Genomic DNA, 27,237 nt, shown 5'->3' with positions numbered 1-27,237 from the left:
TGGGCAACGCCGCTGCTCGTGGGAACGGCAGGCAGGTGGAGCTGGAGCGAGCGAGCGAGTGAGTGAGACTGGACGCCGCGTGGCAGCGGGCTGCTTCGGAGCGGTCTGGCGGGGCCAAGTCGATCTCGAGCTCGAGCGTCGAGGCAGGCGGGCGGGCTCAGGGTCGCGGCGCATCGCATTGAGTCCTTCCTGTTCGCTACCACCACTCCCGAACCTATCACCTCCCTTCCTAGATGGCCGCTAGACTGCCTTTGACGGCAGCCAGGAGCGCTGCAATGCGGTCACCCGCCGCTGGCATTGGTGCCCGCAGTGCTTTGAGGCCGCAAATGCCACTTGTTCGCTCTCAAACGCAGAGGGTGAGCGACAAAGAGCGGCATACACGCTCGTGGAAGGTGGACTGCTGATCCTGACGTCTTCATTCACAGGGGTATGCTACATTCGAGGGCGAACCTCACCCCGACTGGAAGCCAAAGAAGCGATCCTTCCTTCCTCGCTTCCTCCTCTGGACCACCACCGGCCTGACCCTCTTCTATGGCGTGTCGACCGTCGTCGCTCTCAACAACCAGGCGTATCAGGACTGGTTCTCCGAGAACATGCCCGTGAGTTGTCGCGCATCATAGACTCAAATTCCTTGTCTTCTGATCATTGTCGCTCCTGTCGCCCTGCGCAGTTCGCTGAGGACCTCCTTGACTACCTCGACACGCACGACGTAGTCTCCGAAGCCAAGCATCTCGACTATGGCGGAATCGGATCTCAAGCGATCGACGCAGTAGGCGGCGTCTACAATCGTGTCTCTGACGCGGCAGGTCGTGTCATCTCTGGTGCCGAGGAGGAGGCACATGGAGCGGGTGATCGAGCCAAGAAGGCCCAGCAGGAAGCAAGGAACAAGCTCATCGAGGCAAAGGAGGCTGCTCGTAAGCAGGTTGCTCGTGTATCCACCAAGACGGAGGAGAAGCTGGAGGAGGCAAAGGAAGAGGGCAAGGACGCCGTCAAGGACCTGCGAGCCGGGGCCGACAAGCTCATTCAGCGTGGAAAGGACCAGGCCGATAAGGCCGAGAAGGAGGTCAAGAAGGTCACCAAGGATGTGAAGAAGGAAGTACCTGCCGCTCCTGCCGCGGACACAGCATCGCGCCCATCTTCTTCCCAACCTATGCCTGCCACCACAGACGCGCAACGCCCCCTCAAGGCCCAAGCCGACCCTGCGACCCGCCTCCGCCCGGACGCAAAGGCCGTCAAGCTGCCCCAGCTCGCCCCCGCGCTCTCCTCCCTCACCGGCTCCGAGCCCATGATCGGTCAGCTCGCCAGCACAATTGACGACCTCGCTGCCTTTGTTCGTGACGCTCCTTCGCCCTCTGCCGGGAGCGACTCTCGCGCCGCTCACGTCCTCGACGAGGCCAAGGCCGAGCTTCAACGCCTTTCTGCCCGCCTGGACGAGATCCGCAAGACGGAACAGTCCCGCGCCGAGAAGAGCCTGAGCGTCCAGGCGAAGAAGTACGAGGAGGAGCTGAAGCGCAAGGCGAGCGAGCAGGCCAAGAAGTTTGAGAAGCTGGACGAGGAAGGGAAGAAGCAGATGGCTGATGAGAGGGAGAGGGCTAGCAAGGACTACGAGGCTAAGCTGAGGACAGAATTGGAGACGCAGAGGGAGATTATCAACGAGAGGCTCAAGGAGGAGGTGGTTGCTCAGGGAGTGGAGATGCAGCGCAGGTGGATGAAGGAGATTAAGCGCCGCGTTGAGGAGGAGCGTGGTGGGCGATTGGCCAGGTTGGACGATCTGGCTGGGCAGCTGGGAGAGATCGAGAAGGTGACCGTGAACAACTCGGCAGCTCTTGAGGAAGGAAGCGGCGCCCACCGTACAGCCGCCGCCGTGCGAGCGCTGGTTAAGGCAGCCCTTGCCGACGTAGACGCGGACGCCGATCCAAACGCTGCAGACCTACGCCGCTCGTACCGCAAGGAGCTGGACCTGCTTCGCTCGACTCCCCTCGCCCAGCAGTCAGACCTGGTCCGCGCAGCAATCGAGGTGCTCGAGCCCAACGGCAACACCGGCGTCGAGTCGCTGGCCTCCCTCACCTCCTGGTACGTCCAACGCGTCAAGCCGCGTCTGCAACAGGTCGCTCTGCTCCCCGACCAGGCTGGTCTTCTCTCGCACATGGCTTCTGCCCTCCTCTCCCCTTTGCTCTTTACCAAGTCCGGCAACCCGCAGGGCGATGACGCTCCTTCTGTCCTCGCGCGCGCGGAGTATGCGCTGCTGCAACGAAGGGACCTGGACACCGCTGCGAGGGAGATCAACAACTTGAAGGGGTGGGCGAAGGTGCTTGCGCAGGACTGGTTGGAGGAGAGCAGGAGGAGGTTGGAAGTCGAGCAGGGAGTCAAGATCGTGCAGGCTGAGGCTGCTTGGCAGAGTTTGAGGAATGCGTGAGAGAGGGTGGGAATGGAACGAAGGCAGTACAGAGTAGTAGATTGGAATACACACTACATGACATCACATCGTGGACCAGATTGCAATTCTCGCTCTCCCACTACTTTTTCTCCGCAGCCTTTGCCTGAATATCCTCATCACCCACCGCCTTAGATCCACCCGCTCCACCAGCTGCGCTCTTCTTGAGCTCCTCCTTCCTCTTCTGCTGCCTCGCCAGAGCCACCTGCTTCCTCTTGGCAACGGTATTGAAATACGTTCCAAGCACGAAGCGCAGTAGTGTGAAGCTGGGCTCCCACATCTCCAGCGGGAGAAAACGCTGCGCAAACGCAATAGCTAGAGGACTGGTGACCCAAGAGATCTGGAGCATTCGCCACAGTCCTGCTTTGAGGACTGCGAGGACAGCGGCCGAGGAGCGAGCTCCATTGACCACTGCCATGCTTGCGAGGTAAACGGCAGAGGAGGCGACAGTCACCGTGAGCTGTGACACGATGATCTGGAGAATACGGTCACGCGGTGTCGTGCGACCTGCGAATGCTCTTTGCAGTGCGCCAACCATGTGGTGGTTCAAGGGTGCTGAGACGAGGGATCCGTAGATGAACATCTTGGCTGCTCGAGCATCGAGGCCAATGGTGCGCAGCGTGGAGGTGACGATATCCATCGGGCTGCCGCTGGAGGTCGTGGCCTTTGAGTGGGTATGTGCGGGGTTGGTTCCTGCAATATGGCCTGCGAGGACCTCAGCGAGGGCAGAAAGAATGCCCGAGGTGAGCTGCTTTGTCCTCAAGGGGTTGGCCTCCAGAGCGGCAATGTAACGACGCAGTAGTGGGTTGCCCGTCGCGAAGCTGCTACTTGCGCCGCCGATGGCTGGTGCGACCGTCTTGCTCGTCGAAGTTGACATGGTGTTGACCCGGGACATCAGACGAAGTTTGACAATGACGTGGTGAAGAAAGAAGCAAAGGGGAAAGTGGTAGGTCGTGCGGGGGAATGCCTTGCAGCTTAGGTCCGCCGTGTGTGTGCCTCTTCAACAGGGTCACGCTTTGGCCGCCCGCTGTCCCCACCCCACAATCGTGGCTTGTGGCCTGAGCGTCTCGTCTGACTTGACTCGCCGAGTGCCTGACACCGGCTCGGCACTCGCGGCAACCATCTTTTGAGCCCGGATTCCGAGAAGCCAACGAGACAAAGGCGCGCATCATCCTTGCTCACAGAGCAAGCTCAGAGTCGCGATAGGAAGCAATGGTATTGTGCGCAGACTCGACCTGGGGATAGTCGATGAAGGACGAGAATTGAATGTAGAAAGGAAGGGGCTGGGAGTGGCGAGGCGGCAGGTCAGGCAAAGAGTGCAGCTACTCAAGGCTCATCTCCTCTTCGCCATCCCCACTCGCTGCGCTGGCGTCTGCACCGGCCCCTCCGGGAGCCATGGCCACATCTCCGTGGTCATGCTCGGCCATTTGGCTATCCTGCACCTCTGCGCCACCGCCGTCTGAGGCAGAATCGTGTGCCGCAGACTCTTGGTCTGACATGCGGCCGTCTTCCTCCTCCTCCTCTGCGTCCTCCCCTTCCTCTTCCTCATCTTCCTCCTCCTCACCATCGTCCCCGTCGTCATCCTCATCCTCCTCATCATCATCATCATCGTCCTCCTCGTCGTCCTCATCGTCACCTACACGCGCGTAGCTCTCCGCACCCTCCTCATCCCTCAACACGCCCATGCTATCATCCATCAGCTCCGACGCTCCTGCCACGCCGTTCTCATACGCGGCTGAGGAGTACTCCCCTTCTGCTCCAGTCTCATCGTAGAAGCGACGGGACTCATCAATGCCGGAAAAGGAGGAGCCGACGCTGCGATCCGGCAGACCCATGGCAGGGCCAAGATTGCCACCTGCATGACCGACGCCTCCATTGGCGGCGGCAGCTGCTCTTGCGGCGACAGCGGCAGCCGCTCCCCCGCTCTGACCACGCAACGTCGCTCCCACTCCTTCCGCCATTGCCTTAATCTGACGACTGAGCCCAGGTTCCAAATCAAGGGCCATTGCTAGATGTCGAGCAATCTCATCGTGGTACTTGCGTGGGGCGACCGGCTCGCCGACGGCTTTGGCGACCGCTGCTACCCCGCTAGCGTCCTTGCTGCTAGGATCCGCCTCGCTGCTTGACTTCGTCTTGCTGAGAGGCGCAAAGCTCCCACCTCCTTTTCGCATGAAGGATTCTGCAAGCAGCAGGTGTGCGCGTGCTTCATTCGGCGCGAGTGCTACAGCCTTCAGCAAAGCTTCATGAGCCATCTCCAGCCTCCCAGAGGCCCAGAGGAGCTCCGCCTTCCTCAAGGCCGCGCTCGCTCCCTTCGGGTTGAGCTGCATCGCAGTATCGTAGCTCTCGAGAGCCGCGGGACGATCACCGAGCATCTCATGAACCACGGCCAACACCTCGTGCAACCCTGCATTTGACCCGTTCAGGCTGCACGCCCGAGAAAGGGCAAAGCGAGCATCACTCCACTTGCCCTCAAGTGAGAGCACGGTTCCAATCCCGCTCCAGCCGTTCCAGTGTCTCTTTTCCAGCTTGGCCGCCTGCCTGAAGTACCGCAGCGCCTTGAGCGGCTGGTTCAAGGTGAGGCACTCGTGCCCCGCCAGGGTGTAGGAGTAGGCGTACCGGGGAGCGGAGAGGCAGGCGCGACGGAATGAGCGAAGCGCGATGGAAGGGGAGGCGTTCAAGCTGAACAAGTTGCCGATGGCGATGTGCGTTTGAACTGCATCTGGATCGAAGGAGAGGAGGTCCTGGGCCAGGGCAGAGAGGGTTGACTGCCGATTGAGATGGTAGAGGACGAGAGAGTAGATGTCCATGCTTTCCAGCAAGCATTGCCTGCCGTGCGAGCCGCGAGGGGCGCGGAGAACGCCCTCGAAGGACTGGAGAGACTCGGAATATTGGGCCATGTCGTGATGTACGCGGGCGAGTAGGCAGCCGATCTCGGGAGTGGAGAGGAGGGAGGCGAGTGCAACGGGTGGAAGACTATGGCTGCTGCTAGCATCGCTTGACGGGTGAAAGGAGAACGCGCGCAAGACTCTCTCGCCCTTGAAGTCCAGCGCGTCCTTGTACGCCCCACCGACAAGCCGGAGGTACTTGAGCACTCCCTGATCCGCTACACGCCAGCGAGCTGCTTTCTCTGCCGCCTTCTTGAGAGTGGCTTGTCGAATAGACTCGGCGACATCGTCGATGATGGGCTCGAGTGTGGAAGCAGAGGCTGGGCCAGAGATGGGCTTCGATTGCGGTCGTCGCTGCGTTGCTGAAGTGGGACGAGTGGACGTGGACTCCCTGTCCGAAGAGCCGCGATCGACTGTCCTGCCCGCTGGTCGGCTGCCGGACGAAGTCGTTGAGGACGTAGCTGCGGTACTTTTCTGCGGTGCTCCGGTCCGAGTAGCACCGGTCGCCGCTGTTCCTGTCGTACCTCTTGCTCCAGCCGCAGCGTTCCGTCTCGTGGTCGCCGGAGTGGCTTGCGCTCTCGTGCTCCTCCTCAAACTATCCCGCGTAACAGTCATCGAATCATTGACCTGCTTTTCCTTCTCAGGCAACGCTGCTGACCCGTTGCTAAGGCTGCTCGGGGGTCGCTCATTCGTCTTGGCTTGCGAGAGAGTGCGAGACATTACGGCTGGCGTAGCGCTCGCGGAAGCAGGCAGCCGTTGCGGTTGGGAGGAGCTCTCGGCGTTGTTGCGGCTTGATGAGGTCGGTCTGGGAGAAGCGCCGCTCTTCGTGCGCTTCGCGGTTGCTGCTGGCGCCGTCGTCGTGGCTGAACTGGTGGGTCTGGTACCCGGTCGCTGGATACCTGGACGTGACGACGATGATGAGGTCACTTGATGCGACGATTCTGGCGGAGGCATTGCGGCCATCGCTGGCTCAAGAGCAGACGGCGTCCCACCAAGCGCAATGATCGCCTGATCGAGAAACTCGACCGCATCGTGATCTGCCGCGGAGTCGACAAAGGCTGCAAAGGGTAGTGGAGCCACGCCGAGCTGGCACAATCCCAACCACGCTCTCCAATTCCACGGATCCTTGCTTCGAGCCTCGAGAAAGTGCTTTTCTGCTTCATCCGCCCTGCTTCCCTCCTTCGCCATGAAGCCCAGCTCACAGAGTGAAACAGCTTGTTGTCTCGCTACCGCTGATACAAGCTCTGGCGGGTCTTCAGAGCGAGAGGCTGGGCTGTTTGGCGTCGAGGTCGATGCATCCGGCGAGGCGAGACACCACTTGAGCACCTGCTCCGCCTCCTCTCGTCTGTCGAGGACCACACACGCCTGACTCCAGATCTTTGCACACTCCATGTCTGCGAACACCGCATTGTTGCCCTCTTCGAGCGTCGCAAGGGCTGCGAGAGCTCCAGCACGTTTGCTACCTTGTCCTGGCACGAAAGGGAGCACGGAGCCTTGACCACCGTCCAAAAAGCAACGAGCGCGCAGCCGTCTTGCGGGTACAGAATTCGGCTGAAGACTGAGCGCCAAAAAGGCGTAAAAGGAGGCCGAGCAGATGTCATGACCCTCTGGATGCAGGTAATCCTCGCTGAGTCGTACCAGCCGAGCGAGGAGGGCGTCCTCATCTAGCACGGGGTCAGGTAATTGGGGAAAGAAGGCGGATGCGTCGCCTCGCAGTACGTCAGCTTTGAGCTGATGGAAGATGAGATTGCCTCGCACCGGCTGGCGAGATGATGAGGAGGCAGAAACGCCTGCTGAGCCAGCTGCGGTGCCGTTACCAGGCGTTTTAGATGGGCCGGCAGCTGCGCTCTGCTGTGGTCGAGGGACTCGCTTCATCGTTGTATCGTCACGAGCGGTCGAGAGAGAGGAGGTGGACGCTTTTGCTTTCAAGGCGCGTTGCTGAGCACCGGGAGGGGCCGAAGAGGAAGAGGCACTGCCCGGTCGCCCTGCTCCGCCCGTAGCCGCCCCGGCAGACGTTGGCTGTCTGACTTGTACTTTTGGAGCAGCTGGTCGCGATGAGGCTGATGAGGCTACGGAGCGTTTCGATGAAAGGTTCGACGCAGACTTTGCGTCTCTTGACGCCGCGGGCTTGCTGCTCGTCGATACGGATGAGGTCGATGAGGCAGGACGCGGCCCGCCATTTGCCGTTGTCGATCGATGGCCGCCGCTGCTGCCTCCGCCTGCGCTACTGCTGCTGCTCGCGGTCGTCGGAGGTCGAGGAGCACGACTGCCTCCAGCGACGCCCGCGCTTGCACTCGAAGAAGACGACGATGTCGGCATCGACGCCGTTGATTGGTTGCGATGATGATGATGTGTGGGAGAAAGGATCAACGGAAAGGGGAGCGAGCCGCCGCCGCCATCTGCGATCTCGCAGGCGCGGCCTGGCATCAACAAAGCCAAACACGCTCGATGAGAAGCAGCCACGTGGCTCAGCCCACCGCCAGTCCGACAAGTCGACTGTGGAGTCGCGAAGGTTGGCTTCTCTCCACCATCGAGAGTCGATACAGTAACGATGGCAACGAACAAACCAAGGTGAGACACAACAAGCAGGGCACAAGAGGAGACGGGTCTGCTAAACTGGATGCTGTCTGCTGGCTACAGATACGATTACTACCAGACGGACACCTCGGTCAACGTTTCCATCTTCGCAAAGGGCCTCGCCGAGTCGGACGTGTCCGTCACCTTTGGCAACCATAGCGTGCGTGCGGAATTATGGCCTCGCCCTCATTTTTCTGACACATCTTGACCTAATGCTTCATGTCCCCTTTTACACGCGCAGCTCTCCGCAAACCTCTCCAGCACGCCACCCCAATCACTCGAGCTCCAACTCTTCGACTCCATCGACTCGGCCAACTCGTCGTACAAGGTGCTCAGCACAAAAGTCGACGTCCTGCTGTGCAAGGCGACGCCGGGCAAGCAATGGACCTCTCTCGAGATCAAGTCGGGCGATGCAGCCCCGCCGACTTATGATAGCGCGACTGCGGGTGCGGAGTCAGCAGAGGTGGGGGGTAGCAATAGCCAGGCGGCTCCAGCTGCAGCACCAGCAGTGGCGGCAGCAGGGCGACCACGCTCTAAGTGGGACAATCTCCAGCTCGCCGATGACGACGACGGCGAAGATGGCGAGGGAGCGTCAAAGGCCGCCAAGGGCTCGAGCAAGGGTGAGGGCGGCGTCGATGCCTTCTTCCAGCAGCTCTACGCGGACGCCGACGATGACACACGTCGAGCGATGATGAAGAGCTACACGGAGAGTGGCGGGACTAGCTTGAGCACGAATTGGGCTGAGGTGGGAAAAGGAGAGGTCAAGGCTAGGCCCCCTGATGGCATGGAGGCTAGAAAGTGGTAGTCGCATCGCAAGGCCCCCACAAAGAGAGAGAGAGAGAGAGAGAGAGAGAGAGAGAGAGAGAGAGAGAGCATCAATACCAGTCGATCTTGAGATCACAACGATTCCATTCCGTGAAGATACAGCTCGACCCGCTCAAGCATCGCTCGCCTCCCCTTGGCAGATCTGTACCTTGATGCACTGCTCTCCGTCCTCACCCTTCCCTCGCTTTGTTGCTTCAAAGGCAGCGTGTGCCTCGTCGAACCTGTACCTATGCGTCACAATCCTGCTCACGTCAATCTTACCCTCGGCCACGAGATCGATTGCAGTCCTGTAGGTGCCCGATCCGTAGCGGAAGGAGCCCACCATCTCGATCTCGTTGATGTTGATCCTGTGAATCGGCAAAGAGAGTGGGGTGCGACCCATACCGATTTGAACGAAGCGACTGCGCTTACGAGCAGCAAACAGACCCATTTGAACGCAAGGCTCTGCGCCTGTACATTCAAGGACGAGGTCGAATCCGCCCTTTGAACGAATGTCTTCTGAGGAGGCGTCGCTGCCAAGGAGCTCGTTGGCGTTGCGCTCTGATGCTGCGATGGGGGTCTCGCCCTCCTTGGGGAGGGAAGGCTTGTAGACGGAGTCGGCACAGAATGAGCGGGCGAATTGGAGCTTCGAGTCGACGACGTCGATGACGACGCTGTGCAAAGGGGGGAGCAGAGCATTTCAGTCAGGGTGAGAAAAGGGGAAGCACGCTATCGTCGTACCTCGCGCTACTTACACCCTCTTTGCACCGAAGGCCCTGGCAACAGCAGCGCAGAGCAACCCAATGGGCCCAGCGCCGAAGACGAGGACGTTCTGCAGAGGGGCGGCCTTGCCCTGGAAGACTGTGCTGTACACTGCGACTCCCAGCGGCTCCATCAGACTGGCCTCTTCGAGTGTCATGTTGTCCGGGATCTTGTGGGCGAAGCTAGCGTTGAGGTTATAGTAAGTGGCGAGGGTGCCATCATAGGGAGGCGTGGCGGCGAAGACAAGCTGCGCGAGGGGCGGGCGGGGATGAGAGCCGATCAGCACATCTTCTCGAGCGGTCAGATGACGACGCTGTCTCACCTTCTCGCAATGGTTGTAAGTCCCCGCCTTACACCTGTCACACATGAAGCAAGGCACTCCCGGCTCAAGAGCCACTCGGTCTCCAACCTTGTGCGTGTCGACGGCCTTGCCTACCCGCGTGACAATTCCGGCCGACTCGTGACCGAGGACCATGGGCTTGCGGACTACAAAGTCTCCAATGCGCAGATGTTGGAGGTAGTGCACGTCGGAGCCGCAGATGCCTTGTGTGATACAGCATGGGGAGATGTTAGTAAGAGTGGAGGAGATGTCGTGTGACACGGCATTCGAAGGCTACGCACCCGTCTGTCGGATGTTAACTTCAACCTCGTCGTCCTTCAATGGCTTGCGCTCCCTCTGCTCGAAGATGGCGTCCTCCTGCCCTCGAAGAACGAAGCTGAGGTTACCATCTGCCTTGGGAACAGGAAGAGAGTTGTCACGCCCGATGGGGGTGGCCTTTGGGTGCGGGTCGCCGGGAAGTTGGTTGGCTGCAATTGACGACATGGTTGCGAGATCTGAGTGAAGTGAGTGAGTGAGTGAGTGAGGAAGAGTTAGATGGGAAGGGGGTGCCTCAGCAGATATAAGAAGATCTGAGATTGAGGCAGTCAGTGGGGAAACGGAGAAAAAGGAGCGACGATTTCCAGATTGCCGGCCGGCTTTCTCTGCACGCTGGATCTGTGTCGTGCGGGCGGTGGAGGAGGCGGCTCAGGCGGGACGGAACAGCGGCAACTCAAGACGACGAGGTTGCAGAGCGCAGGATGGCTGGCCCACGTTAATGACGAGGCCGATGATGGGTATGCTATTGAGGATCATGCTGAGGTATTGCCACTACTGGGACTGACCCGCGACATCTCAGCCAACTGTCTCGCTCTTGCTTTTGCTACCTGGTCGAGGATGGGCGAGGCTGAAGGCTCCTTGTCTTGCTCGTCAGCCTGACTTTGGCCCCTTCCTCCTTCTGCTTGGCTCTGTTCGCCAGATGCTCCGCTACTGCCACTACCAGCACCGTCTGCTCCATCGAGGATCTTGGAGAGGTCCAGCGCCTCCCCGCCCTGTACCCACCCCGACTTGAGCGCCATCTTCAGCAGCACACTGACCGCAGCCCTCAGTCTCTTGACCTCATCCTCATCCTCCCTCCTACGATGCATTGCCGCTGCAGCATGTCTACTAGCCTCGAGCTGCTCGTCACTCTGTGGCCCGTCCTCCCCCTCCCCCTCACTTTCGCCGTCCTCGCCCTCCTTTGATAAATCGAGCCCAACGGCGCGTGGGTCAACGCCTAATCTAACGCACAACGCATCAACCGCTCTAGCGACCTCCTCGACCTTCTCCTCGGTGCGGTTTCGCTGTTTCTTGTTCTTGGCTGAGCTGCGGTACGATTCACCGAGGATGAGTGCTGCCGCGATGAGGAAGAGGAAGGCTTCTGAGAGGAAGTTCGCGCCATTCGCTATCGCTCTGCAAGCGAGAGAGAGGGTCAGGGGACGAGGGTGAGTAATTGATGTTCTATCATCTCCTCGCTACTAGCTGATTCGGCGCACCCACTTTGCCTCATTCAATGGCCGCACTTTCGGTCTCTCCCTCTCCTTCTCCTTTCCCTCCTCACCGCCATCCTCCCCAGCCTTGGCCTCTGCTCGTGGTATATGCGCTCTCATTGGCGCCTTGGGTAAGAGCCCGTATCGCAGCGCCATCTCAGAGCGATGCATTGTCTGCGCGATGGCCACACAGACACGGCGGAACGATTCATGCTGGGCTGCTTGTGTCTTCAATTGGGTCGCGATTGGCTTTGCAAGGGTGCGGATGAAGAGGGTAGCAAGTTTTGTTGTTGCCATGCTGGAGAATGAGAGAGAGGAAAGGAGGGTGTCTGCGAAGAGGTAGTGGAGGGACGAGGACAAAGAAAGGGACGTAGGGAAAGCGTCGGAAAGAAGAAAGCAGTCCAACGTCGAGCCGTCATGGCCCGTGCTGGAGTCACTCGCGCTGCGCTGCTCAGTCGAAGCTTCATCTCAAATCTATCCTTTGCATTACAACAATCTCTCCAGAGCACCTCAACATCCGTATCTCCTCTGCCTCTTCCACGCCTTGTCCATGCCTTGCACGAGCCCGAAGATGGGCTTCTCGACCACACCCAGGCCCATGCCCGCTGTCTCTTCGGCCTGTCCATCCTCCGCGACGCGCAAAGGCCCAACAGCAGCAATGGGCTGGTAGCGGTGCGTTAGCCTCACGACCCAGTAAGGGAAGCCGAGATCACCATCGCCGTTGCCCGAGCCGTCACCTTCGGCAAGTCCAGAACCATTGCTGCGGCGCTTATGCCCATTGACGCCATTGCCGTTGACCAAGCCGCCGTTGTGCCCAGTTTCCCTGGCCGTCAAGAGCCACGTCGCTCCGTACACGACGAGGATGGCACCTCCTTCAGCTGCATTCCTTGGCACCCAGCAGACGCCCGTCGGTGCATCGCGAATACCAGCCAACTTTGCCTCCACACCCTTACGCAAATGCTCCCACAAGGCATCACCCTTGCCACCACTCATTGTCTCGTCGAGGTGCAGGGTCCGCACCTCGCCACTCTGCAGTGCCGCAATGACCGCCGAGGGTTTGTTTGGGTGTGCAGCGACGCCTACCGCTCGTGCGGGCAACGAGGGCAAGACACGCGCAGTCGGGGAGAGAAGGTCGAGGTTGTATGACCAGAGGTGGATGCCGCTGACGCAGAGAAGGTATTGCGAGTCGGGGGTGGGGAGGAGGTGGTCTATGCGAGGCGCGGGTGCTGACGAGGACGACGAGTCCGAGTGCGAGTCTGAGGCGTCGCTCTCATCCCCGCTGTCGTCGGCCGGCTTGGCGGTCCTGCCAACAACAGCTCGTCCACCCTTGACAGCCTTGGCTCCTTCCCATACCTTCACTACCTGGCATCTGTCTTCGTCGAGCGAGACGACGTAGACCTTGCTGTCCGGCCATGAAGCCATCACCAATCTTCCGTCCGGCGTGAAATTGATCACACTTGCGGCAGGGGCAGCCGCGCCTTCTTGCTCAAGAGATGCAAACGCAGCAGTAAAGGCTTTGCTCCTCTTTGGCTGCAAATCCCCACCGAGGCTTTTAAGGGAGTACAGCTTGGTCTCGCGAAGGTCGGAGACGGCCAGCCAACGGCCAGAGGGAGAGATGGCGTGCGCGATGAGCGCGGAGCGTCGTTTGGTCATCTCCATCTGAAGCAAGCGGATGTAAGGGGGCTGGTCCGCGGGTAATGACTGCGGTTGTAGGGTAAGAGATCCGATGCCAACCTCGGGCGAAGCAGGAGGGCGCATTTCCCACACCTCAATCGTGCTCGCAGAGCGACTGACTGCCCACCCCTTGCTCGCGCACAGGGTGACACTTCCTGCACCACTGCCTGCCAGGCTAGAGCCGGAGGAGGAAGAGGGCACGTAAGGCACACGGCGTTGCGTTGTTGATGCGAATGTGGTGATCGGGTTGGAGGAGACTGGGTTGACTGCGCCCGCAGCTTCGAGTTGCCGCGCCTTGTTACCTCCCTTCTTGACGCTCATCTGGCTTGGGGGTGAGGCGGGCGTGAGGACAACATTGTAGTCTGCGCTTGCCGACACGAGGATAGGTGTCACTGCGCTCGCGGAGCCCTTGTTGGCAGCAGTGCGTACACTAGGCGCCGGGTCAATGACGAGCGCCTTGACGTCGTGCGCATGCAGTCGCCTTGTAGCAACGTGCGCCCACTTTCCAGCGATGAAGGTGAACTCAGCGACCTTTTGATCTACACTTCCACTGTAGACCGTCCTTCCATCGGTACCGACTGTTAGACAGAGCACGTCTGCCCCCCTCTCGTGCACCTGGAACCTGGCGTCGGGAAGAGGCACCTTGGTCTTGGCGTCGTAGAATGTCACGAACCCCAGCGAGTCGCCCGTAATCAGTGTGCCGTCTGAGAGGACGGCCGAGCTCCAAACGATGGTCTGCTCGGTGCGGCCCTTGGGGAGGAGAAGACGTTGTGAGGCGCGACCTGTTGAGATGGGAAAGAGGAGGGCGTGGGAGGAGGCGGTCCCTGCTAAGATGAGGGACTCGCGGCGAGAGGAGGAATCCGGGTCGTCATCGTCGTCGTCGTCACTATCGCTGTCCGAGTCCGAGCTGTCGTTGGAGTTGTTGGCTGTGTTGCGTGCTGGCTTCTTAGTCTCGTGCACGATAGGCGGGCCCCAGGCCAAGCTGACGATCCTCGACTTTGCCTTGTCCGTCCTCGGGGTGATCTCCCTCGTACCATCGGCGAAGCGCTCGACATTGGTGAGCGAGACGTGTTCGAATCGTCCCTGTCTGATATCGACGATGCGGATGTGCCCGTCCTCACACCCGATGGCAATGTACCTACCCAGGGGCGAGGGGGCCATACACCAGATGACGCCGCCGTGCGAGGACAGAGAGCGGGAGGTGCCTGTGACTTTGTTGTCGGTGATCGACCGCTTGATAGCGCCTTGACGGGCTTCAAGAGAGGCGAACTCCTCTGGCAAAAAGTGCTCGAGCAGGTTCGACCCGCCCGAAGAAGAAAAGAGGCGTAGCCTGTTTGGTCCGTAGTTGGGACTAGATGTCACAGCAAAGGCGAGGGACTCGACCTTTGCTGGCTTCGTCGACGAAGAGACGAGCGTGGTATGTGGGATCCACCCCTTGTCTGTTCCTTTGCCTCCTTTTACCCAGACGCACAGGTCAATGTCGCCATTCTGTCGCCCGACGGCGAGGAGACCTCGACCTGTGGCTGCGATTGGGTGAGGGGAGATGGCGAGAGATGTTGGCGGGGAAGGGGCAAAGGGCAAGAATCGGAGGCGATGAATCGCCAGGGATGTCGTCGTGGTGTCCATCTTGTCGCGAAAGGCCCTTGGGCAGGCTCGATGCGAAATGATGAAGGGGATTAGAGAGGGCAACAAGGGGCGAGCGGAAGGGCGAAATGCATGCAACATGGAAATTCTTGAGCGCTCCCAGGCCGCATTACGTCAGCAAGGGTCGAGTGAGTGGAATCAGAGGTCGAGCCAGAATAACACTTGGAGCCTGGACAGCTTCTTATCCTCACTTGCAACCTCACTTGACCCGCGACATGGCAAAGAAGAAGAAGCCGACGCTCAAGTCGACGGTCAATCGTGGCTTCGCTACCACAAGTACTCCCTCGAAGAAGCCAGTCGTCGAAGAGTCAGCGCCCTCGCAGGCTGCAGAGGCCAAGGAAGCCGCCAATGGCGGACCTCGTCCAGGAGCAGCCAATGGTCAGCCAGTTGCTGGCCACACCAGCAATGGGCAAGCACCTGGACCGACGGCAGAGTTTGAGAAGGACGCCGATGAGATGGAGCTTCAGGGCCTCGTCGAGAGACTAAGTCTCCGCTCCAAGAAGGAGGTCGCCCGACTATGGAAGGCCCTCGAGTACGATCAGAGAATGGCAGAGACGTTCCCTACCTTTGAGATCGACCCGAGCGTCGTCGACAAGGTACGGCAGGACACCGAAGTCAAGTCGATGGCACAAGAAGAGGAAGAGGAGGCAGCAGAATCCTCCTCGACATCCTTGTCCCCACTGCCGGCTACTCTGCTCGATGAGGACAAGCTCTATCTCAAAGCTCTTATCACTCATGGCCTCATTCAGCAGCTGGGGTACACCGCAGCACAAGCCGACCTCGCCCTCAGCTCAACCACAGGGCCCTACGAGCTTGAAGATTGCCTCGCTTGCCTCGTCGCACGTCTCACCACCCCCGAGCTCGCTGAAGCCGAAAGACGCCGCAAAGGTCTTGCCGAATCATCAGCAGAAGGGGACGAGCGAGTTGCCTCCGCATCAACAGACGATTCCATTCCGCCCACCATGCCCGCCTACTCCTTCTCACGTAAGACGGGCCCTCGAGGCGCATTAGCCTCGCAATCGAAGGCTGAGGCCCGCAAGGCCAAAGAGTCTAAATCCTCCGCAAGAGAAGTAAGCGAGGAAGAGGCCCTCGCGCTCACTTCTGAGCTGCGACAGCTGGCACTCTCATCCTCTTCGCTGGTCACCGAGCTTGGTGACGCCATCTCTGCTGGACAAGAAGGTAGCGGGCCGATGGATACACTAGAGAAGCCCTCCCTTGCCTGGGCTAGTGCTCGTCTGGCACTGATAAAAGTCGAGAGGATAAAGGGACAGCAAAAGAAGCTGCTGAGACAGGGTGCGAGCACAAGCGCAGGCTTTGATGCTGGCAAACTGGACGCTATCGCTGAAAGGCTGGCCACAACTGCTAGGGAGTCAGAGAGGGCTAGAGACTTTGATCCGGCACTGGCTGCTGAGACATTTAGGGTGATGAGGGAAGAGTGGGAGGCTGAGATAAAGAAGGACAGTGAGGGCGGCGAGAAGGAGGAGGGCACGAATGAGCAGAGCAGAGCACAGGATGTTGCTGCTGAGCAAGCTGACGGCGACGAGCCTGCCGAGCCGCCGACCGACGCCGCCTCTTCTCAGCAACCGTCAACCGCGCCGAGCGAAGCTGGGGAGGCAGACGGTGAGGGCGACGATGGGGGCGACGGCGATATGTTTGGCGGGCTTCTGGACGAAGCACCCACAGAAATCGTCGATTCCAGCGGCGTATCCGTATCCGTCCGTTCCCTCCCTCAGACAGTCAAAGGTGGTCGCACCCCTCGCTCCCTCCTTGCCGAATCCCTGCGACGAGTCGATCCCGCCTCCCACGTCAGATACGATGTTGTCGCGACCGGCGGGCGAGTCTACCGGAGTCGCCTTACGTTGCGCTGGCCTGGCCCACTGGGCAAGAAGTCTACGCAGAGCTACATCGACACATTTGAACTCACTGGAGAGGCGACGGAGAGTCAGAGCTCGGCGGATGACATGCTCTCCGTCGTCGCACTCAACTGCATCGATCGTGACCGGCCCACTTTCCGCAGCTTGCCGGGGCCATACCGCGATTGGTATGAGGAGATTGAGCGGGCGCGCAAGGCGGAAAAGGGCAAGCAGGATGTCGAGGTCATGAGGCGGATGAGGGAGATACTTGCGCCTCGACTCAAGGAGGTTGAGGAGAGAAAGGCGGCCGCGAAGAAGCTTGGTAGCGGCGAAGCGGCCCTAGCAACTCCCGGCTCGCAGCAGCAAAATGATCTTGGCGCCCTTGCGAGTGGATCAGTCAAGCCACTCACCCCAGAAGCGGCCGGTCGTCAACGCCAGCTCCTTACGGACCGTCATACATGGCCTACCTACCAGTCCATGCTCCCGCAGCGTCATTCTCTCCCCATCCACAAGTATCGAGAGCACATCCTCGACGTGCTGGACAACCACCAAGTCTTTGTCCTGAGTGGAGAGACGGGCTGCGGTAAGTCTACGCAAGTGCCCGCCTACATTCTTGAGCACTGTCTTTCACGTGGTCAGCCGTGCAAGATCTACTGTACTGAGCCGAGGAGGATCAGTGCCATCTCACTGGCCGAGCGCGTAAGCCAGGAGCTTGGTGAGCGCAAGGGTGCTGTAGGGACGGACGAGAGCTGGGTAGGCTACGCCATCCGCTTGGACAGCCACGTAGGGCGAGAGGCTCGCCTTGTGTACGCTACTTCGGGTATCCTGCTGCGCATGCTCGAGGGCACATCCGTCAACGACGTAACACACATTGTCATCGACGAGGTACACGAGCGCTCCATCGAGTCGGACTTTCTTCTGATCATCCTCAAGACGCTCCTGCAGCACCGCAAAGATCTCAAAGTCATCCTCATGTCCGCCACTTTGGACGCGGAGCGCATCTCTGCGTACTGCGGCGGGTGCCCGACGGTGAGCGTGCCTGGACGGACTTTCCCCGTGCAGACGCAGTATTTGGAAGACGCGGTGCAGCTCACCGATTACACGGTCGAGGACGATTCGCCCTACGCCATCAAGCCGCGGCGTGGTGGATATGGGGGCAGGAAGGCGAATGTGCCGGGGAACAAGGCTGGGCTGCAGAGCACGGAGGATGACGATCTGGAGGACAGCAGCGATGAAGACGGAGAGTCAGGGGAGAAGCAAACTTCCAAAGAGTCCCTGACACGGTACAGCCCCAAGACGATCAGCACGCTGGATCGCATGGACGAGTACGTCATCAACCACGACCTCATCCTCTCTCTTATCGAGCGCATCTGCTTTTCCGCGGATCTGTCGCAGTACAGCAGTGCGATCCTCGTCTTCCTCCCCGGCCTGCAGGACATTCGCAAGTTGAACGATATGATCCTGGCCCACAAGATGCTGGGCTCGCAGAGCTTCGTGGTCTGCCCGCTCCACTCTACGCTGAGTAGTGAGGAGCAAAGTGCGGTGTTCAATATCCCGCCGCAAGGAGTACGCAAGATCGTGATATCGACGAACATTGCAGAGACTGGTGTCACGATCCCGGACGTGACGTGCGTCATCGACTCGGGGAAGCACCGCGAGATGCGCTTCGACGAGAAGAGGCAGACTTCACGGCTGGTGGACTGCTTTGTGGCCAAGAGCAACGCTAAGCAGCGCAGAGGACGAGCAGGTCGTGTGCAGGAGGGTCTCTGCTTCCACCTCTTTACTAAGCAGCGACACGACCGCTACCTGGCGGACCACCCGCTGCCGGAGATGTTGCGCCTCTCGCTACAGGATCTGGCACTCAAGCTCAAGATCATGAAGATTCGCATCGGCAATTCAATTGGTGAGGCGTTGGCGCAAGCCTTGGACCCGCCTTCGGCGCTCAATGTGCAGCGCGCCGTCTCTGCCCTGATCGAGGTGAAAGCTTTGACGACGACGGAGGAGATTACTTCGCTGGGCCGACACCTAGCGCGCATCCCGCTGGACGTGCACATGGGCAAATTCCTGCTCATCGCCTCGCTTTTCAAGTGTCTCGACCCAGCACTCACCATTGCTGCGGCGTTGAACAGCAAGTCACCCTTCATCACGCCATTTGGCCGTGAAGGAGAGGCTGATCTGGCCAAGGCGAGCTTCAGGGTAGGCAACTCGGACTTCCTCACCATTGCAAACGCCTTCAATGCTTGGCGCAGAGCCGTGGGGCAGAAGCATCACTTTAGCTTTTGCAGGAAGGCCTTCCTCTCGCATCAGACATTGCAGCAGATTGAGGAGCTCAGGCAGCAGTACATGGCTTTCCTCCTCGACAGCGGTTTCGTGCGCGTCGACGACTCGACGAAGGCCAGCTTACTCGGCATGCGCTACCGCAGTGGTGGACACGGTGCGCCACGGCTGATGGAGACTCCCGCGCACCTCGACGCCAATGGCAACAGTATCTCTGTCCTCCACTCAGCCCTCGCCGTAGGTCTCTATCCTAAGCTCCTGGCCGTCGACTCCAAGTCTTTTCAGCTACGAACCGTGGGCAACAATCAGCCCACGCACATACACCCGTCGTCGATCAACTTTCGGCACTTGCGGCTGGGCGATCTGCCCCGCGGGACGATCTCGCAGTCCCATCTGGTGTACTTTACCATTGTGCAGAGCCGCAAGCTCTACGCGCGCGAGACGGCGCCGGTGCAAGATGCCGCGCTCGTGCTGCTCTGTGGAGATGTGGACGTGAGGCTGAGCTGCGGGACTGTGCTTGTTGATCGGAACAAGGTGCGATTCCGGGTCGCGAACTCTGCGGTCTCAAAGGCAGGCGATGGAGGAGAGGATGTCGGTGGGCAACGCACCCTCGTTGCGGTGAGAGCGTTGCGCGAGCAATTGACGCGGCTGATTGCGGCCTCGTTCAAGGCGCCTGGGAGGGCTTGGACGAAGGAGCAGGAGGCGGCGTTTGGGCTGGCACTGCAGGCTGTTGGAGCATTCGCGAACGAGCAGGACAAGTTGAGGCGCGATGCGGTGTAGGCGGCTTTGAGCAGGGCGCGTGCGTGGGAAGGTGGACTTTGTAGATGCTTCTACTTGATCAAGCTAATCCTATTAGATGACTTGTGCGCCTGGCGAGATGGCTTTTCTTCATTGTGTCGCCCCCGAAGCGGGTCCCACAACCTTTTGTTCGCTCAAACTCACCCCCCTCTGTCGATCCAACGCGCCTTCCCCACCAGAAAGCTTCAATGGCCCCTCCCTCTCCTCCCTCCACCTCTTGAGCGCCTCAATAGTTACCACCTTGAGCCCGTGCTCCCTTGCGAACTTGAAACAAGCGTCCCTCGCAGCGATGTCCCCTCCCTTGCTATCCGGGTCCACAAGCTCACACAAAAGGGCTGCGGCGGGAAACCCTGCAGCTACGGCCAAGTCGACGCTTGCCTCTGTGTGGCCCATACGCACACGGACGCCTCCCTCAGTGTATCGCAAGGGACAGAGGTGACCCGGCCGTGAGAAGTCGGAGGCGGTTGCTCCGCTGGATTGGGAGAGCTTGCGGGCTGTGAGGGAGCGATCTGCTGCGCTGATGCCGGTCGTTGTGCCGTGTCGGTAGTCGACTGTGACTGTGTATGCGGTTTTGTGGCTGTGTGTGCGTACGAGGCGGCGAGGCGGTGTGGCGGCGAGATGGCAAGGATATGAGCACGATGCTGCGCAAACAACTGTCCCTCTGCCGGCCACCCTCTCCTACTCTCCGCCTCGCTCCCACCTGTTCAACACCATGTCTCTCTCGCGCGTACTCACGGCTCCTCATTATTCGGGTACATCATAGGAAGCTGCAACTCCTCAATCCTCGCCGGGTGTAGCGAGATGCACACGAAGCCAGAGGAATGCTTGATGAGCCAGGCCATCTGCTCTTGTGTCACGTTTGCAGCGGGAATGATGAGGTCTCCCTCATTTTCGCGATCTTCCGAGTCGAGGACGACGACGAATTCGCCGGCTTGAAGGGCTGAGATGGCAGAGGGGATCGAGTCGAACTGCGGTTGCGACGAGGTGGAGCTGGAGGGGTGGGAGCCATTGGGCTGGGCGAGAGGCGCTGCTGTTGATGCAGAGGAGGAGGATGCCATGCTGCGTGAGCGGGAGTGTTGGCCCAAGGTATGCTACGATGGAGAAGGAAGAGGTTGGACCGGCAAGAAGGAAACAAGTCGGCCGTCTCTCCGCTCAGCACAAGAAGCGGAACAGGCTGCTTTCGCTTTCGTCTCACGCAGCCACACGAGCGGGCTCCGCCCTGGCAAGCTTCATTGCCGAGGGCCGGTCGAGAGGCGGGCGTAGTCGAAATCGTTATCATTAGCATTGCAGTCGAAATCATTATCGTTAGCATTGCCTGGCTCTGAGACTGAGGCCTGTACCCCTCGCATTACGAAAGTCATCGATCCTGAATGGGCATCACGCGCTTCAGAGAAGAGGACGGGCAGCCTCGCAGAGGCCTTAATGTGTCTTCGCCGTCGAATACGACTCGCTGTGCTGCGACTGACGTCGAGAGAGCGATGCCATCCTCACGCAGCCTCGTGGAAGTCCCTCGCAAAGGGTCGAGGCCGTGAGCGACGACAGGGGAAGGAAGCGCAGGGAAATGGGCGCGAGAAAGAGGTGGGAGGGGAAAGGGGGGCTGCGGGGGAGAGATGGGAGAATCACGCGCTTTGCGTCTGAAGAAATCGGCTCAAGCGTCCGTCGTCGCGCGAGCACCCATCTATTGGTGAATCATTGCCTCATCAGCTCGTGGCCTTCCTCCCCTTTCTCCCCTGCTTGCCGCCCGCGGCGCCCACCGGCCTCAATCCCGGCGTGTCAGCTCCAGCCACCGCGCGCCCGATACTCTTGCCCTGATCAAAGGCATTCGCAAGCGGCAATGGTCTACCGAGCGGGTCCTGCTTCTTGACCTGGTAGATGCGCACGATCCAATTCTCGGATGTGAAGGCCTCGTCGAGGATGTCAAGCTTGGGGGATTGTGTGGCCGTCTGGGAGCCGCGAACACGGTCCATCCCGGGACGGCCGCCGAAGAGCTCATTGAAGCGGTAGTAGCTCCTGTATTCGGGGTGGCGAGGGGTGAGTTGAGAAGACTCTCGTTGGGGAGCGCGGCACACTCACATCTTGTACATCAAGCTGTCCTTCATCGTCTGCGAGGCAGCATCGTCGATGCGGTACTCTCCGCGAGGGGTAAAGTAGTCTACCTCGTGAATCTCGTCGGGCCAGATGCCGCCTGAGATGCGGATCATCCACAAGAACCTGTGCGAGCGCGGCGTGGGGGTGAGCGCGGCGAAGGACGAGGTGAGCGACGCTGAGGCACAATTTGCGCTGCTCCGCCTACTCACTTGTTGATGTCATCTCCCGAGAAGCCGAGCAAGCCTCCAAAGATGACGAGCACATAATCGACGTCGTGCTTGCGGAGGTAGGGCTCCGACTTTTCCTCGCTCGTACTCATCATCCTTCCCACTGTCGCGATGTGCGTATTGTTCCACGTATTGTTGTCCACCAGCGTGGGCCGATCGGCCATGCCAGCAATCTGATACCCGTAGTCCCACCAGCTCATCACCTTGGCGTCGACGGGCGTGTTCTGGCGCAGCCAGTAGTAGGCTTCACGGAAGTCGTCGATGATGTGTTGCGAGCCGTCTGGGTTGCGCGAGGCGAGGACGACCGAGGGGCTCGAGTAGGCCGTCGAGGTGACAAAGGTGCAGTGGAGGACAAAGACGAGGAGAAGAATGAGGGTGTAGAGGGAGACGACAATGCGCGTGTCGAGGCCGTAGATTCCGGCGACGTGGCTGCGGGCCGTCGAGGCAGCGGATTCAGATGCTGACGCGGTTTTCCCGCCAGCCTTTTTGCCCCCCTTTTTGCTGGGCGTGGCCGGCGCAGACGTCGCATCGTCGGTGAGGGACTTTGTCACCTCCTCGCGCGTTTCTGGCTCCTTTGGATCGAGGTACGTGTCGAGCAGCGTGCTGATGGCGACTGCGGCGCTGACGCACACGATTGGCGTGAGGGTGAGCATCAAGCGCACCATGACAGACGCAAAGTAGCTGCACGTCACCGCGTAGATGATGACGAAGACGTGCTCATCGCGCAGCTGCTGGAAGAGCAAGTAGACGCCCGCTGGGAAGAGGAAGACGAGCATCTCCAAGTCAAAGAAGAAGGCGGGCCAGGCCGGCGGCTGGTGCTCCGAAACGGAGGCGATGAGAGGCAGGTGCTTTTTTGCGTAGCCTGTGTCCCAGAGCGAGTAGAAGCGACCCGTCCATGGCGCGATCTTGCCATTAATGGACATGACGACAAAGCCCGAGAAGGCGATCATGAAGATGCCTGCTACGGCTGAGCGGAGGAGGACCTTGAATTGCTGCGAGGGTACGAGCGATCGCACGAACTCGGCAAATGCGCACAGCTGCAGCAGGCCGAAGACGCCCAGCGCCGACATGTGTTCGCTGGTGGTGACGGGATTGTGGCCGACGAAGGGCACCTGCATGCTAGCCAGCGTCCCCACGACGTAGTAGCTGCTGAAGGCTACGTAGAGGCGGGTGCTGAAGCGGCCCATCAAGATGAGGACAAAGGCGTGGAGCGGGATCAGGTTGGTGATGAAGACGTAACCTCCCCAAGCGGCGACCATGTAGAAGTAGAAGAGGGCGCAGGCGACGCCCGACATGACGCTGCCGTCCTTGAGGGCCTTGATCCAGAGGTAGAAGACCTGGCGTGGCGCGGAGCGAGATGGCGCGATATGTCAGTACGAGGCGCAAGAGGTGGCGCGCGCACACTCACCATCATGAGGAGGAAGATGGCGATGGCCTCGTTGTCATAGGACCCGGCGACGCTACGGGAGATGTAGCCCGGCGCGATACCAATGAATGCCGCCGCAAGCAAGCCCGCAGCATCGTCCTTCATCGACTTTGTGAACATGTACGTCGCCCACGCCGTCAAGCCTGAAAAGGCAGGCGCCAGCAGCACACACACATTGCGAATGTCGACGGGGATGTTGATCGCCTTGAGGAAGTGGAAGATGGCACCAGAGGTGACCATCAACCCGGGGTACAGCGTACCTCCCGCCGCTCTCCCCAAGGGGTACCACGCCTTTTCATCGAACCAGTTCCAGAAGCGGTAGAAGCCGTCTTCTGTGAGCACCTTGGTAGCGCGGAAGTTGAACCATGGGTCGAATTCGTGGATGACGGATTCATGGCGAATGACGGCAAACAAGCGCGATGAGATGGCAGCTGCAGCGATGAGGACAATGATGATCACACGCAGGAGAGATGCGACGTTGCGCGTCGTCTCCGGTGAGAACGTCGGCAGACGATAGGCGTACGACGACGTCATGGCCGGCGCGAGGGGGTGGTGGTGATGGAGTGGACAAGAAGACTTTGTCTCGATCGCTCGACTTGCTCACGCCCCGCACGGACAGCGCACTGGGCAGCAGCCAAGTCCATGGGAGGCGGAGCCACGCGGCGTGCCGTCAAAGGTCCTTTGTCAAGCCATCTCGAGCAGGTTGGCGGGTCAAGAGCGTGCTTAGACCTTGGCGTCTGCATGACAATCTCTCAAAGCTTGGAAGAAGAATTACAAGAGGACGATGGCATTGCAAAGAACGCGCAAAGTAAGCCCCTAGATGATGAGCAGTAGGTATATGTACGCTGCCTTTTTTTCGCGCCGCGCGTTTGGACGAATCTGCGCACTTAGTCTAACGGTTGTCATCCCGTAGCGGTCAATCGGGTCGGTTTTAAGTTGCCACGTGGCCACCGATGAGGAAGCTCACCGCGGGTTCGAATCCCGCTGACAACAAGTAGCTTTTTGTATCTTGCACGCTACCACGAGTCCTCTTGGGCATCACGGCTGCCTCTCTTCAACGAACCGCTTTCTTTTTGGTCAAGTCTACGCTTCTTGCCCCCGCAAGAGAAGCGTCGACGCGCGGCAGAGAGTGATCATGGCTGGTAGATACTCTCGATGCCCACCCGTGCGCGGGCCGGCGCGGGGGCAAACAGCTCGTCCGGCGATCGTCAGGCACTCGTCCGCTAATCCTGCGGTTCCTGAGGGTCTGGACCCACTTCCAGGGCAATGATATCAACAGGGCCGGGCGTTCGATGGTGTTCTGGCCCCAATGGATTGCGGGCCGAAGGGGCAGATGTGCTCGCCGCGATGAGTCATGACGATCGGCGACGGGCAACGAGCGCAATCAAGTTGAGTCGGTGTCGACGCTTTGTCCTGCCTCTTGCCTATAAAAGCGCACTTCCCACTTCCCCCACCACCCACACCTCCATCGCCACCGCCGACATCATGGACTACTGGCAACGCCTCCTCATCTACACCGCCCTCGCTAGTCTAGCTCTGCTATTACTGCACGCCATCATCGACGCTCGTCGCCCAGAGATGAGCCTCGCCCACATCATCAGCCTCGCTGCGCGCGCAAAGCCCCCCGAGGGCAAGCTGTACGGCACCATCGCGATCGCGCCAACTCTGCACGCGGCCGCTCGTCGAGCCCTCCACAGTGACACGGCACGATCATTGCAGACTGCCACCACCGATACGCCTCTCGACCGTGTCGCGCGTCGTCAAGCATTTCCACTGCACTTCCAACCGTGGCAAGGCAAGCCTCGCATCAAGATCATCTCGACCAAGGATGTAGCGATCGCAGCCTTATCGACTTCTGGCTCATCGAGCGAGCACCTCTCTGTGGCAGCCCAGGAGCACGCGTTCAGCGCCAGCCCGTCAACATCAGTCGGCACCATCGCCAATGGCCTCTGTAGAGTGAGTACGCGTCGGCTCGGCAGGTGCAGATCAAAGAGCCCAAGCTGAAGCAGAGTCTGTCTACATCATCGCGATAGATACCAAGAGACCCGAGCACAAAGAAGGAACAAAAAGATCAGTGCTTAGCTGAATCTGGAGAGAGGATGATCAACGCTTCCCGCCTCACCAGCACCGCCGTCCAGCAAGTCTCCCTCATGCATCGCGCCAAGTCCCAACCACACCTATCATCATGACCAACGCCAACGCACATGCTGCGCTTCGCCCATGCCTGTTCACATACTGCCTTCGACCCATCCGATCTCGCCCTCGAAGAACGAGATCGAAGGGTAGTGGCACGACCTTGTGCAGCGATCTCCTGGAGGTTGCCATCCTCCTCTACAGTCCAGTGCGTGCCGCCTTGGGCAACCAGCGCGCAATGGACCTGCACCAAGCCGCTCACCACCGGTTGCTCGAGCTATGGAGCAACGAGTACTACGTGGTCGGGCCTCACGGTCACAGGCAATTGGTCGACTGGGTGCTGGAGAACTGGACAGATGAGATGGAGGACGACGAGGTCTGGCCGCTCCTTGAACAGCTGCCCAGGTTCTCGCTGGCTGAGTGGCGCGACGAAGTCAACGCGACTTGCCGCGCGCTCACGGCGCCACCTGCGACAGGGCCTGTGGGTGGTTGGATCCCGGCGTTAGGACCAGCAGCAGCGGGTGGAGCTGCGGGACCGGCAGCAGCGGGAGCGGCAGCAGCAGCAGCAGATGGCGAGGAGGAGGCCGACGCAGATGGCGAGGAAGGCAATGCGACGGAGCTGGAGGACGACGGCACCGCCGCAATGGAGCTGGAGGACGATGGCACGGGCACGATGGAGCACTCCGACGCCTACCTTGGAGAGGTAGTACGCCCTGTGGTCAGCAGGACCTACAGCGCGGCGGAAAGGGCTACCATCGCCAGTCTCTGTGCGGACATCGTGGCTCAAGAAGCTCCCGGCACTGCGCTCCCGGTCGGCACTGCGCACAATGCCATCTCGCATCTCTTCATGCCAAGCGATCGGACGGATGACAAGATCTTGGAGTACGCCCAGAAGACCGACGAGAAGGCAGACGGCTGCGATGCCCGGGGACTCCAAGCCCCTTCCGGCGTCCCCCCTCCAACGCCAAGCGACGGCGAGCCTGTGGCAGCGCCAGTCGACTTCGACTACGGCGCCTTCTGCCGCCGCAATCGCTCGGCTGTCACGCTGTTCCTCCTCTGGGTCCGCCTCTGGGCAAAGAAGCAGCTAATCCGGTGCCCCTGGACCGGTATGCCTCTGCGCGTTCGAGGCATCGATGCCGAGCGCCGCGCGGATCCCTTCGTTGCCAGCTTGGCAGCTCACGCCACACACGGAATGCGGCGTGCCCGACAAGCATTGGTCAGTTACACGAGGAGCTGGTCAACGCGGTGGTCACGAGCTGGTTTGGCAACCGGTGGCTGCGCAGTTGGCGCACGCCGGCGCTGAGGGCCACGCAACGCCGCCGTCTGGACTGGTACCTCGAGCGGGGGGCCAGGCTGCTGGGGTTGGAGGAGCTGACTGCGGAGGAAGTGGAGCATGTGCGGTCCTTCTTTGCTCACGGCGGGCCCCTCTTCCTCGCCTACCCGGCCGGCGAGCGCAACGCCGTCATCCGTTGCCTGCTCGCACATCGAAGACCGGCATTGTGCCCAGTGATCGTCATTGCTTAGCATTTAAAGCAGTGCTCTCACCCGCTTGTAGCTATAGTCTACGCGTAGAATAGAAATGCGGCCTGAACTCGGGCAGCTACGAGTATACTGGCCTCCACAATACATCAATTGTGCAAGCCTCTTTCTCTCTTCACCCCTTGCTCGAATGCGCCAGGCTCGAGCTGGACGAGACGCGTGACGGTATCGTAGACTGGGCCGCCTCTGCTACGAGCTTCCCATTGATGGAGCGGCGCTCGGGCTAGTGTGACTTCGCTGGGCGAAAGAGAGCAACGAATGGCGCATGTAC

The 27,237-nt window shown here is 60.1% G+C and overlaps 10 protein-coding genes and 1 non-coding gene across 11 annotated transcripts; 4 read left to right on the top strand and 7 right to left on the bottom strand.

Annotated features, from left to right (window-relative positions):
- The first annotated feature begins 184 nt into the window (after positions 1 to 184).
- On the top strand, positions 185 to 2,494 carry BDZ90DRAFT_231470 (hypothetical protein). Its single transcript, XM_025505876.1, has 3 exons — positions 185 to 356; positions 426 to 599; positions 671 to 2,494. Exons 1-3 carry the CDS (start codon positions 234 to 236, stop codon positions 2,414 to 2,416), a joined length of 2,043 nt encoding a protein of 680 aa, XP_025363096.1. The 5' UTR covers positions 185 to 233; the 3' UTR covers positions 2,417 to 2,494.
- Positions 2,405 to 3,428, bottom strand: BDZ90DRAFT_231469 (hypothetical protein). Its single transcript, XM_025505875.1, has one exon. It carries the CDS (start codon positions 3,309 to 3,311, stop codon positions 2,517 to 2,519), a length of 795 nt encoding a protein of 264 aa, XP_025363095.1. The 5' UTR covers positions 3,312 to 3,428; the 3' UTR covers positions 2,405 to 2,516.
- A 198-nt stretch (positions 3,429 to 3,626) lies between these two features.
- On the bottom strand, positions 3,627 to 7,676 carry BDZ90DRAFT_231468 (hypothetical protein). The gene has a single exon (XM_025505874.1). The coding sequence runs from the start codon at positions 7,636 to 7,638 to the stop codon at positions 3,757 to 3,759; it is 3,882 nt and encodes a 1,293-aa protein (XP_025363094.1). The 5' UTR covers positions 7,639 to 7,676; the 3' UTR covers positions 3,627 to 3,756.
- Positions 7,677 to 7,870: 194 nt separating this feature from the next.
- BDZ90DRAFT_278844 (SGS-domain-containing protein) lies at positions 7,871 to 8,990 on the top strand (the record flags this gene model as incomplete). The annotated part of the gene is made up of 3 exons (XM_025509124.1): positions 7,871 to 7,890; positions 7,960 to 8,056; positions 8,138 to 8,990. 3 exons carry the CDS (start codon positions 7,871 to 7,873, stop codon positions 8,699 to 8,701), a joined length of 681 nt encoding a protein of 226 aa, XP_025363093.1. The 3' UTR covers positions 8,702 to 8,990.
- On the bottom strand, positions 8,683 to 10,355 carry BDZ90DRAFT_278843 (putative xylitol dehydrogenase). Its single transcript, XM_025509123.1, has 4 exons — positions 10,084 to 10,355; positions 9,785 to 10,005; positions 9,456 to 9,709; positions 8,683 to 9,374 (listed from the first exon to the last, which is right to left on the bottom strand). Exons 1-4 carry the CDS (start codon positions 10,283 to 10,285, stop codon positions 8,834 to 8,836), a joined length of 1,218 nt encoding a protein of 405 aa, XP_025363092.1. The 5' UTR covers positions 10,286 to 10,355; the 3' UTR covers positions 8,683 to 8,833.
- Positions 10,356 to 10,541: 186 nt separating this feature from the next.
- Positions 10,542 to 11,683, bottom strand: BDZ90DRAFT_278842 (hypothetical protein). Its single transcript, XM_025509122.1, has 2 exons — positions 11,318 to 11,683; positions 10,542 to 11,230 (listed from the first exon to the last, which is right to left on the bottom strand). Exons 1-2 carry the CDS (start codon positions 11,602 to 11,604, stop codon positions 10,591 to 10,593), a joined length of 927 nt encoding a protein of 308 aa, XP_025363091.1. The 5' UTR covers positions 11,605 to 11,683; the 3' UTR covers positions 10,542 to 10,590.
- A 127-nt stretch (positions 11,684 to 11,810) lies between these two features.
- BDZ90DRAFT_278841 (hypothetical protein) lies at positions 11,811 to 14,668 on the bottom strand. Its single transcript, XM_025509121.1, has one exon. It carries the CDS (start codon positions 14,605 to 14,607, stop codon positions 11,818 to 11,820), a length of 2,790 nt encoding a protein of 929 aa, XP_025363090.1. The 5' UTR covers positions 14,608 to 14,668; the 3' UTR covers positions 11,811 to 11,817.
- A 4,975-nt stretch (positions 14,669 to 19,643) lies between these two features.
- BDZ90DRAFT_251007 (hypothetical protein) lies at positions 19,644 to 20,804 on the bottom strand (the record flags this gene model as incomplete). Its single annotated transcript, XM_025507718.1, has 2 exons — positions 20,289 to 20,804; positions 19,644 to 20,130 (listed from the first exon to the last, which is right to left on the bottom strand). The coding sequence occupies exons 1-2, from the start codon at positions 20,609 to 20,611 to the stop codon at positions 19,644 to 19,646; spliced, it is 810 nt and encodes a 269-aa protein (XP_025363089.1). The 5' UTR covers positions 20,612 to 20,804.
- A 10-nt stretch (positions 20,805 to 20,814) lies between these two features.
- BDZ90DRAFT_231462 (oligosaccharyl transferase STT3 subunit) lies at positions 20,815 to 24,030 on the bottom strand. The gene is made up of 4 exons (XM_025505873.1): positions 23,277 to 24,030; positions 21,851 to 23,205; positions 21,627 to 21,764; positions 20,815 to 21,563 (listed from the first exon to the last, which is right to left on the bottom strand). The coding sequence occupies exons 1-4, from the start codon at positions 23,826 to 23,828 to the stop codon at positions 21,254 to 21,256; spliced, it is 2,355 nt and encodes a 784-aa protein (XP_025363088.1). The 5' UTR covers positions 23,829 to 24,030; the 3' UTR covers positions 20,815 to 21,253.
- A 162-nt stretch (positions 24,031 to 24,192) lies between these two features.
- Positions 24,193 to 24,287, top strand: BDZ90DRAFT_t17. The gene has a single exon. It is a non-coding gene; the product is annotated as a tRNA-Leu (tRNA).
- Positions 24,288 to 25,232: 945 nt separating this feature from the next.
- BDZ90DRAFT_149081 (hypothetical protein) lies at positions 25,233 to 27,061 on the top strand. The gene is made up of 2 exons (XM_025503521.1): positions 25,233 to 25,250; positions 25,328 to 27,061. The coding sequence occupies exon 2, from the start codon at positions 25,480 to 25,482 to the stop codon at positions 26,728 to 26,730; it is 1,251 nt and encodes a 416-aa protein (XP_025363087.1). The 5' UTR covers positions 25,233 to 25,250; positions 25,328 to 25,479; the 3' UTR covers positions 26,731 to 27,061.
- Positions 27,062 to 27,237: the final 176 nt, after the last annotated feature.

The sequence above is a fragment of the Jaminaea rosea genome, assembly GCF_003144245.1.
Source record: "Jaminaea rosea strain MCA 5214 unplaced genomic scaffold BDZ90scaffold_4, whole genome shotgun sequence".
NCBI classification, from domain to species: Eukaryota; Fungi; Basidiomycota; class Exobasidiomycetes; order Microstromatales; genus Jaminaea; species Jaminaea rosea.
Note: the sequence above shows the minus strand (reverse complement) of the source record. Positions and strands in the feature narration are given on the sequence as shown.